Source organism: Delphinus delphis, chromosome 14, assembly GCF_949987515.2.
Source record: "Delphinus delphis chromosome 14, mDelDel1.2, whole genome shotgun sequence".
Lineage (NCBI taxonomy): Eukaryota > Metazoa > Chordata > Mammalia > Artiodactyla > Delphinidae > Delphinus > Delphinus delphis.
This window is the reverse complement of record NC_082696.1, coordinates 16904784-16921439: the sequence shown is the minus strand read 5'-3', so window position 1 is coordinate 16921439 and position 16656 is coordinate 16904784. Positions and strand designations below refer to the sequence as shown.

The 16656-nt window shown below is 44.1% G+C and overlaps 1 protein-coding gene across 4 annotated transcripts in view; it reads left to right on the top strand.

The window, feature by feature from the left end:
* The window catches only part of SASH1 (SAM and SH3 domain containing 1), a 185967-nt gene extending 169979 nt beyond the window's left edge, over positions 1-15988 (top strand). For all 4 annotated transcript variants that reach the window (XM_060029820.1, XM_060029819.1, XM_060029821.1 and 1 more), the window contains 5 exons: positions 173-323; positions 4258-4371; positions 8612-9741; positions 11057-11188; positions 12643-15988. In XM_060029820.1, coding sequence (XP_059885803.1) covers positions 173-323; positions 4258-4371; positions 8612-9741; positions 11057-11188; positions 12643-12906 — 1791 coding nt within the window. In that variant the 3' untranslated portion in view covers positions 12907-15988. The remainder of the gene's footprint in view (positions 1-172; positions 324-4257; positions 4372-8611; positions 9742-11056; positions 11189-12642) is intronic.
* Positions 15989-16656: the final 668 nt, after the last annotated feature.

Below are 16656 nucleotides of genomic sequence, written 5' to 3'. Positions count from 1 at the left end.
CCTGCCCCACTGTAGGACTGGGAGGTACAGACTGTGCTACAAAGGATACTTACTAATTTTTGAATTAGCATAAAAATGACTATAGAAAAAGAGTTTAGGGGTTTGAGGCCGGTCATCGGTCGTGGATCACATGGCTGGGCTGCTGACTCACTTCTGTCTTGTTTCCCTCCAGGAGCACATGCCCACTTTCCTGTTCAATGGATATGAAGACTTGGACACCTTTAAGCTCCTGGAGGAGGAAGATTTGGACGAGTTAAATATCCGGGACCCAGAGCACAGAGCTGTTCTCTTGACAGCCGTGGAGCTGTTACAGGAATATGACAGTAAGTCCTTCCCAGCACAGACGTGTTCACTGTTAGATCCGCCACATTCTCAGGTCACCAGCAGGCGTCCCATAAGCTGCGAGCATATGCTTGGGTCCTTGGAGTCACTCATTCGATCCTACTCTTTCCAAAGCCAAGGTCAATTTTGTATTCTGTCAAATAGCACAAAGACATAGATTCCCAAAGCAGACCTTCCTGCCAATGCAGGAGCAGAAGAAAACCTTACTAGCCTATACTTTCCTGACATGTTTCTAGGTAATCGTTGAGGAAAACGCTCCTCTGAGGGACTGAGAATTGAATTGCAGTATTTTTAAGACACACAGTTCATGCCACCTTGGGGGCTGGTGGGATGGGCAGCCTTCAGGAGGTCATTAGGATACCTGGGCACAAGAGTAACTGACAAACTGGGAGTATCTTGCCCCACCAAGGGTTAATTACTTCTCAAAGCACATGAGGAGTTGTTTTCTGAATGAATAGGTTAATTAATGAATAAATGAAATTCATCAGCTTGCGTTAAAGAAGCAGGAAATAATCTCAAGTGAATATGTATGGCAGAGAATTCCATGCTGCGATTTCTCAGCTAAAATGATAGCTCATTTTTACCACCAATGAAGAGAATTTAGTGAGCTCACAGCTTTCCTGTAGTTATTTGAATATACTGTGTCCTTTGCTCCATTAACCCGGTCTTATCTTGCTCTTTATTCTTCAATCTGACATCAGAAATATTCCTGAAATTATTCATCACAAAGTGGGGAGTATCCTTGCCGGTTACTGAATTCAAATGCATTTTCTTTCAAATGCTCTGCTTCAGGGATATCAGTAGCTAATAGCATTTCCATTGCTAAAAGACACACCAAAATCATGGTGAATGGTGGGGAAAAAAACTGTACATTACTGAATGTATCAGGCCCAAGAGACATGGAAGCAAGTGTCTCAGTGCAGTTCAATTCACTTCTGCTTAATAAGTCCTCCCTCTAAATTAACTGATGACACACCATCAAATAGATGCCTAAACCCTAGATAAACACAGTGCCTTCAGGGATAGATTTGGAGGGAATTGTGTTTCAGAGTTAATATCACTTTATAACCTGGTCTCTTTAGTATTGGAGTTCCCCAGGAGACACCTTGGGGATCTGTGGCCAGGTTGTGTCAGAGCCTGGCCCAGTGCCTGGAATGGCCGACCAGCTATATGAATATCAATTAACGTTCAATCATCTAGTCTCCTGGACCACATCTGCTCGGTAAGATAGCTCATTTGCTCTTCCTCAGCCACTGAGAACAGCTGGTTTATAAACTCCATCCGTTGTGTTTCCTTTAGCATTTAGACACAGGAGGAGCAAAGCTAAATTCTGAGCATAAGGTGCAGGGTCTGTCTCTGTCATGCCGCAAGGGCTAAGACTCCTTGTCCCTCCTGGGATCATGTCCTGAGGTGTGCACTTGGGCATATTTTATAGGAGGGAATCTTTGCCCCTCATCATGCTCACTCACAAGTCTAAGGAAGGCTCTTTGCCTCTTCATAAATCCTGTTTTGAATCTGTGCTGTGCCACTGTATAGAACATCCCGCATACATAAATTGGTACTTCTTTTTAGTGGTTCTAAAACAAAGGCTTCAAGTGCTCAGGGGTGCCAGTGAGCACCAAGTGCCTGGATGCAGGATTATCCTAGGATTAGAAGGTGCTACATTCGGCTCTTTTAAATTCATTGTGTTTAAGAAGTACTCTAAGTAACTGATACCTCAGAGGAACACAATACATTTCTGTGAGACTAGACAGATCCAGAGACCTGCTGAGACCTGAGAGATCTTGCACATCTTCCAGCTCAGCCCCCACAAGAGCAAGAGGCACATCTGCATCATGGCTTGGCACTCAGATGGGTGCAGCTTCTCTCGTTGCATCTGTGCGCGGGGAATGCCAGCCTTCCTGCGGGGTTCCATTTGGAAAAGACTCTCATTGTCCCGGGGCAGTTCCTTCTACTGATCCCAGACCCACTCTCCTAGGTCTGCCAGATGAAAGCTCTCGTTTAACAAAATCATTTTCATAAGAATAAGAATTTTAATCAGGAATTATTTCAAATATGCAGGAAAGTACAGAGAAAAATAAAACAAATCCACATACCATTTTGTCATATTTACTTCAGTGCTTATTTTTTAAAGACATAAGTGCTGCAAGCCCATTGGAAGGCCTGCTATCCAAGAATCCCATTCCTTTCCCTTCTTTTGCAAGGTAACTACACTCCAGAAAATGGCACATATCCTTGCGCATAAGCACCTTTTGATGTTGGGATGTCTCATCAGTGTCTTAGCATATATTCTTCTCCGTGTGTGTGTGTGTGTGTGTGTGTGTGTGTGTGTGTGTGTGTGTGTGTGTTGAGATGGGGTTGGGGAGACCTTCAGTCCAAATTCAGGTCATGTCCAAATGGAGTTTCAGCCCCACAACCCACTCCTTCGCTCTTACTTGACTCTGAGAATGTCCGTGATTCCAGCTCCCCTTCTTTCTCGTCCTTGGCGCCTTGGCGTTAATTCTAGTGAGTATGGGGTGCGGGGAGGATGTGGCCTTGAGTGTGCAGTACATCTAAGAGATGCCCCGCCTCTTCATTCTCCCTAATGAAGAAGGACAACCTACTGGGGAAACACTAGCTTTTAGTTTTAGGGAATTTTGCTCAATTTGTTGGGTTCCTGCAAGGAGCTGCTGATTGGATCCTTCAGGAAGAAAGTGGCTCTAGCCCCTTGAACAGGCCTCATGATCTTATGGATTGAACTGCGGTTTTCAGGCAATGCAAGGGACCCCTTCACTCCCCATAATAACTTCAGGTATCCTGCTGTGTGGTGAGGCTGGCATCCCGAAAGATGCAGGCACAGTCTGCATTTTCCTGCAGCGGCAGGGACAAGTCTTCTGTTTTATTCCCGTCGGTCGGTCAGCACTTTGGAGTCTGTTTGCCCGCTGCAATACACTGAACTATCTCGCCAAGGACGAACTGCATTGATTCCTCTTCCTGGGCTGTAATTGATAGCTCCAAGCCCTCATTTTATAAGTATCATTTTCCAAAATAACATGCTAGGCTAGAACAAAGGCCATTCCAAATCCACAGACTCCTCCACACAATGAGGACACCACTCTAGAATGTTCCACTTTCGGTGCGGGGGAGGGGAAAGGGTTTTGCTCTTTTGCTTCCAATTAGTTAATTTTTCATTAATCACTTTAAAAATAGCATTTCTTAATTTGGTGCTCTAATTTAAGGGCTTGTTCCGCCATGATTTCTGTTATAAAATGCTTTCCATGTGAGAAATACAAACAGGAAGTGGTCAGTGGACAGTAGGAATGGCAGCCCTCAGCCTTCCCGCAATTTTTTTTTAATGACCCAAGAAAAGGCATCAGATTTCTGGTTTATTGATTTAGAGTGTGTGGGGGCGGGGAGGCGAAGTGAAGAGAAAGAAAAGTAAATTAAAGCCATTCATCGTCAACTACTTATTTTAGGTAGAAAATGTTGTCTTGGTTTCCGTTTTTATCGACCAAGCATCTAGTCTGCATAATGATTGAAAGACAGTCTTCCTGTAACTTTGAACCTACATAAGGCCAGGCATGCCCTCTTTATAGAATGTGCAGACTGTGGTTGCTCTCCCCCCACTTTTGACATGATGCTCTGAATTTCTCCTCTCCCTGGTTGGCCTGAGGGTAACTTAAAAGGCATTGATGTATTTCAACTATGTCCTCTGTCTACAAACTTACCTTCCTGTGATACATGATTTGAAAAGAAAAGTGTTCTGATCTCACTCGTTCATTTTTATCTCACTTACTTTAAAATAATTTGTTCTCTTCCAAAGTCCAAGGCTTCAAAATGTATTGTGAGAACCGAGGATAGAACTGGGATGCCGTTGATTTGGAGCCTGCTTTTCAGTCGTCTTACGATCCCATGCTATGTGTTCACCTTCTTTAGGTAACAGCGACCAGTCCGGATCCCAGGAGAAGCTGCTTGTTGACAGCCAGGGCTTGAGTGGATGCTCTCCACGAGACTCGGGATGCTATGAAAGCAGCGAGAACTTGGAAAACGGTACTGTCAGCACGAATGATCGTGAATGCATCTTCATACGCAAGCCTACTGGGCTGTTTCTTGACGTCTGTGCTTTGGCTAATGACTGTCTTTCTTCCTCAGCCTGAGCCATTCATTGCTTTTGGGAAAACTGGCAATAGGGAGAGGAGTTTTCCCGGGGTGAATGGTGCTTAATTAAGATCCTTAGGAGGGAGGAACATCTCTCAGGAACCTAGGCAACTGATGACGTTGAGAAATGAGTAGAGAGGTCTTTCATCAGTTACTCTTCCGTCCCACATAGCACATAATTGGAAAGAGTTTAAACTTGTGTGTCAGAGAAAGGGACCCCAAACTTTCCATTGTTCTGCTGCTCTTAGAGGTTTAGGTCCCTCCCCCCATCTGGATCATGCAAAGAGCTGTGGGGCTTTAGAGTGGGGAGACCTGGTGTTTGAACGTGAATAGGGCATAGCTGAAGACTTTGGCCAAATTACATCTCCGACTCCTCCTTACCTCTTTTTTTGTTTTTTAAACAAATTGATTTACTTATTTGTTTTTGGCTGCGTTGGCCCTTCGTTGCTGCGCGCGGGCTTTCTCTGCTTGCTGGTGGGGGCTTCTCTTGTTGCGGAGCACGGGCTCTAGGCACACGGGCTTCAGTAGTTGTGGCACACGGGCCCAGTAGTTGTGGCTCGCAGGCTCTAGAGTGCAGGCTCAGTAGTTGTGGCACACGGGCTCAGTAGCTGTGGCTCGTGGGCTCTAGAGCGCAGGCTCAGTAGTTGTGGCGCACGGGCTTAGTTGCTCCGCGGCATGTGGGATCCTCCCGGACCAGGGATCGAACCCGTGTCCCCTGCATTGGCAGGCGGATTCTTAACTACTGTGCCACAAGGGAAGTCCTCCTCCTTACTTCTTAAATGGTAATGTGAGTTGTTGTTTTTTTTATAGATTATTCTAAGACAAGATAATAATATATTAAAAATACCTAGCACTTTGTAAACACTGATTATGAATGAGGCAGTGGGCTAGGTGCGCACGTATGCAATTGCTAATTATCACTCAGATCCTGCAGTGCATATTTTGTAGATGAGGATGCTAAAGAGAGATTAAATAATAACGGAAGCCCTTGTTCTTTTCCTCTTGGCACCACTCTGACTCATAATAATAGGCTCTCAGTCAATGGTAGACAGTATTTTAGACCTGACTTGCCAATGCCATAAGCATTTTCAAGTCCATACTCTTAACTACTTCATGTCATCATACATCAGCCAGGGGTATCGGGGCTTAGTTGAACTTCAAGCCAGAAGGGATTTAGTTTGTATGTTATAAGTACTTTCACAAACCATGGATTAGATGAAAATAGGTGGACCTATTTGGGGAACAAGGCAAAAGGCAACATGTACCATAAAAGGTCTCTTTGCCTATTTGATTTTGCTTATTTATTCTGAAGAGCAAGAAAATCCCAGTGCTAGGGACCGTCATCCGTGAGTCTCTCATTTCAGTGTGAGGATTTTGAGGAGCCCCGCTGAGAACACGATGCAAAGCCAGGGCAGGAAGGTTTGGTTCCTTCAGTATCATCATCATCCCTCACCTCAAGTTTCCTTCTTAAATAGACAGTAAAGCCTGAGCAGGGGCTGCCGTCGGTGCTCGGACACTGCCCTGGGAAAACAGGCGTGCTCGTTAGTTCAGGGATCGCAGTTGCACGATGACTCCTTCCATAAACAGATAGATTGGGATTGACATGTATACAGTAATATGTATACAGTGGATAACTAATAAGAACCTGCTGTATAAAAAAGAAATAAAATTCTAAAATTCAAAAAAAAACCCACAAAAAACAGATAGATCCTGGCAGCAGTATTATCATTACAGTATGAAAATATCTATATTCATATTAAAATAATGTGAAAAGTCTATTCAAACATTTCTTCATTTTTATGAAAGCCAGATCTCTGAATGAAGGGTATATAATTAAATCTTAAAGAGCACATTTTTGTTTTTAAAAAAAATCTCAAAACTTCAGACCAGCTAGACAGAAAGAATATAATTACCCACATCCAATATGGTACTTCCTTTGTCCCCGCAGACAGCATGACTGGGGGCTCAGAGTTATGACCCCCAAACTTCACATCACTGGGCCAGCCCTCCTCATGGTCTAGTTTTTGGAAGTTATTGGACAATGTGCAGTTTTGGCTCCCATACCCACGACACACGTGGACTCAGTTTGAATCAGTGGTTTACTTTACTTAAGTAAACTTGTATGTGCACAGAGAAGACATTTACTAAACGGGCTTTGGAACAACAGGATCAACCATACCTTTCACTTTGAAAAGGAGCATAAACATTATACACTGAAGATAGGAACTTGCCGGAAGTCCACAATTCAAACCAGCCGAAAGCACTTGAAAAGCAAGACGTTTTCAAAATAGATTCGACATTTCTGCCCCCACACACCCATCTTTTCTGCTTTGTCCACGTAACAGTTAAGGACATGGTACCTCCCCACCTTTGTTTTCTCAAACATTAAACCAAGCTGCACGATTTTGATCTAGTTTTACTAGGAGAGTAGTTTCACCGGGTGGAGAAATAAACGCAAGGTTTACAGAGGCAGTCCCTCTTATGCAGTCCGTAACTTCTGGTTCAGAAGCTCATGCTGCCTAAGGCCCTGGTTTTTAACTGTGGTCTGCGGGGTCCCGAGGATGGGGGCCTTGGTGGCGGTGTGTGGACCTGGGCCTTGAGAAACCTCCACACTTCAACTTTGATCTGTTTTGTAAATGAAGCTTCATTAAAAAGGATCCTCCTGGGCTTCCCTGGTGGCGCAGTGGTTGAGAGTCCGCCTGCCGATGCAGGGGACGCGGGTTCGTGCCCCGGTCCGGGAAGATCCCACTTGCCGCGGAGCGGCTGGGCCTGTGAGCCATGGCCGCTGAGCCTGCGTGTCCGGAGCCTGTGCTCCGCAACAGGAGAGGCCACAACAGTGAGAGGCCCGCGTACCGCAAAAAAAAAAAAAAAAAAAGTATCCTCTTGCTTTGAAAAGTACTGATTTTAAAAGTGCAGTGTTCTGAAAAGAGACCATTCTCTGACCGCCGTGAACGTGGTGCTAATCTTTTCCTTTCTGACTTCTTCACCGTTCTCGTTTCTAGTTAGCCTCTGCTGACTTCTGTGTGAGGTGAATAAATTCCATCTAAAATACCTGCAGCCATAAAACCTAAATTGTGTGTCTCCTATGTCCTCTTCTCTTCGCAATGAAAACCAACATTTGAGTGTTGGGAACTATTAGGTCCATAAGGAAAACAACTTACCAAGTAGACCATCCATCAGGGCCACACGAGCAGCAGCGGCACGGCCTGAGGACAGAGCAGTTTCGGGGGAAGAGGGCCGCATGCCTAGTTTGTTGCTTCGCTGTCCTAACAGTCGGGAAGCAGTCCATAGGAAATTCAGACAGCTTACGTGTCTCAGACAGAAGAGGAATCTTAAGTGGATTGGGGTGAGGTGCACTCAGGGTTACCATGGGTGGCTCTGTTCACCAGACAGCAGTAGCAATTAGTATCAGTCAACAGTTGTCAACTAAGTAGACTGTGACCGGTTGATAAGTTATCAGCCTGACAATCATTTTATTGTAATCAGGTCTATAGCTTCAGTGGCAATTAGAACCATATCTGTATCTAATAGATTGTCTGTGGCGACATCCTCACTTCAGCTTGTTCACTCATTTGTACCAAGGTCAGCTGACTGTTTCTAGGGTACCTTTATTTAACACACCTGAGCAAAACACAAAGCGGGGAGGGCTTGAAAGGTTTGAGAATTCAGCGGTCACCAGCGAACCTTGGGGAATACCATTTAAAGAACCTGTCCCAGAATTCAGTCCTACGTCCTCTTTGCAGCCATGGTCTTAGGAAACTACTCCCTAAACAGAAATCCCGTCAGTGTGGTTCCTAAATGGGGTGTGGGTGTGCCTTGTTTCACACTGACTGCAGCTACGAACAGACATTAGGCCTAGATTTATTTTATTGCCTGACACAGCATATTTTCTTTCCACATAACTCAATTAACTTTCATCTCCCTGAGTCCTTTAATAAGACTAAGAATTCTTTCTAAAAATAAACATGGGACCACAATAACTCTACATCACCAGGGGTGACTTTACGTCCTTAGTGTAATTCAACAGTGGGAGGTAAGAGTTGGAGGTTTCAGTTACGTTAGCACACCTTTACATCCGTTTGATGGATTCGCTTTTTAAAATGTGATTGTAAAATATTTCCTTGTCTCGTAGGCAAGTCTCGGAAAACCAGCCCCTCTGCCAGATCTTCAGCCGAGTCCAGCGTGAAGTCTTTCAACAGGAATCAGCTGGGCAGCTACCCAACCTTGCCTCTAACGAAGCCAGTAGACGCGCTGAAGCCGGGAGGGGAGGGGAGGCTGGGCAGTGGTCTCACCCCTCACACCTCCAAGCACTGTGATCCCCCATGTGTGACTGACTTGAATAAAAACCGAAGGAGCCTCCCCGTTTCCATCTGCCGGAGCTGTGAGACCCTAGAGGGCCCCCAGACCGTGGAGACTTGGCCCCGATCCCACTCCCTGGACGACCTTCAAGGAGAACCTGAAAAAGATGTGCCTGGTGAGGTGACAGAACCTTCCCCTCAGATTGTACCCAAAGTGCCACAAAAGACAGCGCCCTCCATCACAAAGGTTCAAAGCCCCAACCTAGATTCTGCTGTTGACAATGCACTGCTACTGACCCAAAGCAAGAGATTTTCTGAACCTCAGAAAACGACTACTAAGAAACTGGATGGCCCGATGGCTGCCTTTTCACAGGGCACGTCCCCTCCTCCGTGTTTACCCAAAACCTATGACGCCCAACCGCCCGCCGTTAAACACGGTTTAACAAGGACGCCTCTTGAGGGTCACAGGAAAGGACTCGATTTCGAAGGGACACATCACCCCCCGGGCACCAAAGAAGGTGTGGATGCTGAGCAGAGGGGCCCCGAGGCCAGATCGCAGGCCAGACCTCCCACCCAGCCTCCCCCCGTCCCCGCCAAGAAGAGCAGGGAGCGCCTCGCCAACGGGCTGCCTCCTGTCCCTCCCGGCCCGCCCAGCGCCCCTGGCCCCGATGCACCCAGCCTGCCCCTTAAAAAGGGCAGCCCCGGCGGCCCCAGCGACTGTCCCCCGCCGCCAGTGGCCAGGCCTCCCCCAGTGCCGGAGCCGGGCAGCCCGCCGAGCGCCAGGCCTCCACCCTGGCTGTCGGAGCTGCCTGAGAGTGCCAGCCTCCAGGAGCACGGCGTGCGGCTTGGCCCTGCCCTGGCCAGGAAGGTCTCCTGCACCCGCGGGGTGGACCTGGAGATGCTCACCGAGAAGAAGCTGCGGGCCGAAGGCATCGATCTCACCGAGGAGCCCTATTCCGATAAGGTATCCGAGGCCCTGACCCCACTGCACAGGCTCTTCTAGGTCGGGCGGGGCCAGGCGAGAGGAGCGGCATTGCCCCCCACCTCCCAGCCCCTGAAGGCCAGCTGGCAGCGAGGACCGAAGCACAGTGACTGTACGGGTGGCCCACGGCGGGGGCTCCTGCCGCCCCGCGCTTGGTGTTCAAATGAACCTGTAGCACAGTGCCCAGATTAAATGCAGACACGGCCTCAGGGGTCTCTTCTCTTTTCCCTTCTTTTCTCTTCTCTTCTTTCACTTGTTTGTATTTAATTTGGGGCAGCTATCCTTTGCAGGGAGAGCTATCAGTCAGTACTAGACCCAGTTCCTGAAAGGATAGACGTGAGTTCCAGTTTCCATGTCTTCTTCAACATCTTTGTTTTTAGACTTTAACAAATCCCCAATTTCATTTCCCTGTGCGTAAAATGGAATTAATAATGACCTGCATAACTGCCTCTTAGAGGTATTAATAGGAGCAAATAAAATAAACCTGAACCTACTTTGAAAATTGTAGAGCCTTATTCAGATGTAATAATTGTACTGTATAATTATCTGTAAGGGTAACAGGGGAAAAGATACCTCATTGTACTAAAAACATTGAGACCTATAATGAAAACTCATTTTTCATTTGAAGAAAAATAAAGGAGTAGATCTGCCAATACCAAAATGACTTTCAATACAAATACACGGTAATAGATGTAGCTGTATGTTACTCCTAGGAATGCATGAATTGTTATAATGCATTCCCAGGAGTCTTTGTTACAAACTTCTTATGACCAAGAGTGCCTTACGATAAAATACTCCTCTGCCTTCTGATACTTAGTGAATGAACCCCTTTGAATGGAAAGTTGTGAGAATTCTACTGTACAGTAAATGCTGGTCTAGTGATACAGCGGTGTAACTCTACTCTGTAGTTGAGGAACCAACAGTAGACTCTCTGTAGGGCACAAATTTGCCCTTCTCCCCTGCAGTTTAGAAGACTGTCTTCAATAACATTTTGCAAAATGATCAGATAAGAGTGAGGTGAGGGCGTTGGACCCCAATATAGAGAATGATTGTGTCCTGTTTTAACCATATTTCAAAACATTTTTCTAGAGCTCATAACTACTTAAAAGATAAAGACGTAAGAGTATTGTCTCTAAAACATCCATCCTGACACTAAATAAAATATATTCACTTCAAATTAAAACTTTTAGTCCTGTTTTCTAGTAGCGAAATGTCTTATCCTACCTTGTGTTTGCTGTTCTTGGAGAAGGAAAAAGATCCTCGCAACCCTCGATAAGAGATTTCTGTTCCCTCGCAGCACGGCCGCTGTGGGATTCCTGAGGCCCTGGTACAGAGATATGCGGAAGACTTAGATCAGCCCGAGAGGGACGTTGCCGCCAACATGGACCAGATCCGCGTGAAGCTGCTTCGGAAGCAGCACCGCATGGCGGTAAGCAGCCCACGCTTCGGGGCTCCCCTCACCCAGCTTTTTGAAGTCCATTCAGTTCTAGAGCTTAATGATGAGCTTGCTGGCAGCCGCTAAGTAGCCCAGGGTTCATTATAGCTATCGAAGGGAGACACCTGGGAGAGAGTAAGACCTATTCAGCCTACAAAGGTTTAAAAATACCGTTTTGGAGAGAAAAAGATGAAAATTATCCATAACCCCAGCACTGTGAAAAAGTCCATCTAGTCATTTCTCTGCACATATATGATAGTACATGAAGAGTTTGCAAACCTTATTGTTTTCAGTTATCAGGTGGTGAACCTCTTTCTTTGTTACTAAAATTTCTTTTATATTATCAGTTTTTCAAAGTGCTCTAGTAGCTATGTCCTAGTTTAGCCAGTTCCACATTGTTGAAACATTTAGATTTTTTCCAGCTGTTTATTTTAAACAATTGAGTGAAGAACCTCCTGGTTAATAAATTTTTGTAGACTTTTGGGGTTAATTTCTGAGGATATATTCCTTGAAGAGGATTTGCTTCAACAAGACTGCACAAAATCTTAAGGGTTTGCACGTTTGGTGGTAAATTGCCTTTCTGAGAGGTGTAGCATTTGGCCTTCTCAGGATTCAAGTATAGATGTCCGTTTCCCTGCCCTAGCCAACATTTATTATTGTATTTTTAATTCTTTATGACTATATTGATTAAATGCTTAATTTTCTGGATGTTAATGTAGATCCCAAATACAGAAGAAAATCTACTTTATAAAAACCTTACCCACTGAGTATCTTACTTTTCACACTATCACGTAGGTTTGCTTCTTCAAGCACCGTAAGGATCATTAGTTGAAGAGTGTGACCACCATGAGACAAAATAGCCAGAAATATAAATGATTACAGTTTGGAGACTTACACACATAATTGGGGTTAGGTCTAATTCCAAGTACCTTCTGGAACCTCCAACACTTCCTTGAAGATTTGTCTCACCTTTGAGAAGTCAGGAGATAATTTATCTATCTATCTATCTATCTATTTATTTATTTATGGCTGTGTCGGGTCTTTCGTTTCTGTGTGAGGGCTTTCTCTAGTTGCGGCGAGCGGGGGCCATTCTTCATCGCGGTGCGCGGGCCTCTCACTGTCGCGCGGCCTCTCTTGCTGCGGAGCACAGGCTCGGCAGTTGTGGCGCATGGGCCCAGTTGCTCCACGGCATGTGGGATCCTCCCAGACCAGGGCTCGAACCCGTGTCCCCTGCATTGGCAGGCAGATTCTCAACCACTGCGCCACCAGGGAAGCCCAGGAAAGAATTCTTGATGCTAGTCATGTTCTTGGACATCTCATAGCATTATCCCTTTCTGATAGTGTAGTAATAAACATAATATTTCATAGTGTTCCTTTTAGGCATAGAAGAAAGAGCTCTCCAGTGACACCTGTTGAATCTTGATAAGTTGCTTTCTTTGGTTACCCAGATCCCAAGCGGTGGACTCACAGAAATCTGTAGGAAGCCCCTATCTCCCGGATGCATTTCATCCGTGTCGGATTGGCTGGTTTCCATCGGTCTACCCATGTACGCCAGTGCCCTCACTGAAGCGGGCTTCAGCACGCTGGGCCAAGTGCCTTCTCTGTCCCACACTTGCCTTCAGGAGGCTGGCATCACAGAGGAGAGACACATAAGTAAGCTCGTGTCTGCAGCCAGACTCTTCAAACTGCCACCAGGCCCCGAGGCCATGTAGTCAGGCCCGAAATGGACCTCCCTGGACAAGAGCCACCCGTTCACTGTGTTTATGATGCTGATGCAATTCCTCCTTGGCTGGACATGCAGACCAGACCCAGAAGAAAGGCCCAGTGTGTGGCCAGCAGAACTCGGAATCTTGGCACGGGACTCTCTTCTCCAGAAAAGCCCCCTCCAGGAAATTGGTGTGGTTCTCTTTGACCCCCAAAGAAAAGACAAGCACTTATTTTTGTTTTCAGGACACAATAGAACAAAGATGCCAACTTGCCACAAATGCTCTGCCTGCAGTCTGTCTTGGTGCACTGGGTGAGGGCAGGGGGCAGAGGGAGGGGCAGCCTGTCCTGTTTCTAAGCGTGCTTCTAGCCCTTCTGTCTGTCACCCTGCAGGGTTCCCGAGGCCCAGATGGGCTTTAGCCAGGCCAAAGTAACAGACTTGGGAGTGATTGTACACTATTGACCGGGCTCATTTGTTCAAAAATAAGAAAATCTGGCTGCACTAGGAAAAAAAAAAGCCCTATTCTCCTTTAGATAAACAAGAGACATTTTAATAATTGCTTTCTAGCAATCAGCTTTTATTTGCCTTAATGTAAGCTTTTAAGCAGTTATCTAACTTAGTGTTCACTACCATGTAACCATAGCTCCAAATCTTCATCTTAGACTGCCATCTAACGGATCTGGGATGTTTCCAGCAGAAATGGGCTTTTCTAATTGTCTCACTCTAACATGGCTTATTTTATAGGGGTGTTTATCAGGCCAAATTTCATGTTGACTTTCAGTTTTTAAACTAACTACAAATCTGGTAAAAGGCGCTCTTAAATTCACAAAGATATCACGTGTGAGAGTATATGTGTGTGTTTGAGGTTACGATCTTTCATTTTAATCAGTTTAGTGTTGTTACCACGTTGGTCATAGTGCTGCAGTATTGACTTGGAATCTTGACTGTGTCCATTCCAAAATTCAGTCATTAGCTAACAGATCACCTTTGCAAAAGGTCATTGTAAGTTGAACATTTAAGGAGGTTGTTTTTTAAAAGGGAAGTAGTTTATAAGATATTTTAAAAGTTTTTTTTTTGGTTTTATAATTAAAATACTATTTCCATCTTTTCTTATTTAGATAATTCACTTAAATATAATAAAGGTTCATTTTGGAGCCAAGCTACATTGGCCATGTATTAAGTAGTTGCCTGTTTTCAGTTGTCTTCTGACTGATTTCAGCATTCTCTTTTAGTCTAGTGGCTGATTCTCTAGCAAACAGAAATTATTGTTTCCAATTGCTTACAAAGTGATTTTCCTTTACATTCTTATCGTGAACCCTATTTTAAGCACTGGGTGTGATCATTTACAATAGAAATGTTTGGAGCCTTGATTTAAAAGTTCTGTAATATTTCATCTACTCATTAAAACAAATGATATCCCTCAGGGGAGGGGGAAAAAAGGTGATTTCATTACTTACAAAACCATTTTACCATTTGCTTTATATATCTGGATCCGTTTCTGAGGAAAAGGACATTCTCAGGTGACATATTTTTTTTCATGCTTTTGGTATGCATTTGAAAGAATAATATATATTTCTTCAATAATAGTCACCTTCTATAAGATGCCATGTAAGAAGTTGTGGAAATGTAGGAAAAAAGCTAAAGTTGCCAAATTTCTGTTGAACTCTTCAAAACAGCCCATCTTTGTCATGTGGGGTATGACATTCCTGTGGGCTGTGACATTCCATTTAGAAGGTAATGAGGCTGCAGGGCTCTCCTATATCACTGGAAGGAATTTCAGGTGTGTGGTGAGGTGGGCACTGTAAAACGGGCTCCTCGCCCTGCGTTTTCAGTACCTCAGCATGACATCCGAGAGAGCCTGCTCATAGCTTAAGCTGAGCTAAAAGACCACACGTAAAGTCAGGTAATAGGTAACAAAGGAGAAGGGGAAAGTGTTAGTTCATTTTCACGGTAAGATTTTCACTTAATGTCAGAGTGGTACCAGAAAAGGGAGCCTTCTGAGTATGAGTTTCGGAGAATGCCAAACTGTATCCTTTTCATTCTTCTTTGGAAATCATTGCCTTTGCATAGAAGTGAAATTCAGGGACCATGAATCATTTTCAGTGGGAAGGGCTTCCTAGTCTGTGGGATCTGAGGTTATTTTTACTTTATTGTGCTTTTTAAAAAAAATTTTTTGTTTTTGTTTTTTTTTTACTTTTAGTATTTGTTTGGTCTTCTTTTGCTTTAAACTTTTAATTTGATCTTAGAAAAGCCTGAATGTGTGTGTGTGATGTTTGACCGAGGTGGTTTGGGGCCTCCTGTGGATACCAGAAGGCAGGTGGTCAGCTTCAGCAATATCCAGTTTTAATCCACTGCACTTGGTGCAGAACGTTGAGGAAGGGTGAAAATCGTCGTCTTTGGAAAGCACAAGAGAAACCTGGAGAGGCACTTTGGCTCAGGTAGCTACACATCTGTTGTGTGTCATTTTTTCCTTTGAAGCTGTCTACAAGGAAGTGCAGCCAGTCCCAGCCACTACTTACATTCCCGGATAAGCAAGAAGTAGATTTTCCTGGCCTTGCCTTAGTCAGAGGCCTTTTCTCTTTCCAGGTCTAGGTGAAATTGGAAATAACTAGTCGATTGAAAATCAGTTCCTCACAGAGCAAAGTTTGCTTTCATAATTGCAGCAAAAGGAGTCAGTTCACCAAGTCAGTGCTGCATGTGTGTACTGTATTATTTTCAGAAAAAAAATTCAATAGTCTGAGTCCAAGTTATCTCGATTTTAAATTGATAAACAAGAAACTGTCGAGCAAATTATATAACAACTAACAACATTGCACTTTCTGTATATGAAATCAATATTTAAATAACTTATTTTTCTCCATTGCTGTTCTTAAACATTGTAAGTAGCTGTAATATACCAGTACCAATATGTTCTTGCGATTGCTTCAGCCCAAGAAAGCTGTGTATTGTTTTAAAAATTGTAAAAATTATTGTGATGATTCATTTAGCAAAAAGGTGGACAGAAGGGTTTTCCTATGTATCAAAACTTGTCTATAATTATGTCATCTATGTACCTAGAAAAAAAAAGTAAATAAATTTCTTCAGTTGAATATGCCTCTTTTGTTGTTCCCTGGGTATTATAAAGGTACATAGGGTAGAAATGAAAGGGAATTTATGAAGTGTGGTTTAAGAATGAAATATATTGTAAAAATAGTAGTTGTACACAATTACTTCTGCCACATCACAAAAACTCACTATCATACTCACTCAGATTCTCTTTGCCAATTTATTTCAGGTTTTTTTCAAATATTGCGTAATAAGTCACATAATTGCAGCATCTTAGCCCAGAAAGAGATTTTTGGAAGCCACCTCTGGTCTAAACCCGTTGTTTTCAAATAAAGAGTTTCAGTCCACGCAGACTTGCCCAATATCATGTGTAGTTAAATGGAAACAATCCAGGTCTTCCGTTGAGAGAGAAAAACATCTAGATTGGGATATTCTAGAAATCAACTAACTTGACAAAAATCATTTTTCAACGTTAGTGTGCCACAGTTGATATAAAAACACATTTTTAATTAGGAGGGAGTGTGTAATACAACATTTTTAGTAGGCAAAATGTGCACTTGAGACAGACCAAAAAGTGACCCTTTCCTTTTCTCTCAGCCACCTATTTCTCACACTACAGGTAAGTATTATAACCAGTGTTTCCATATCTTTTCAGAAATGCTGTATCTTTATTGACAAAGATAACTGCATATGCATTTTTCCATATAGGAAT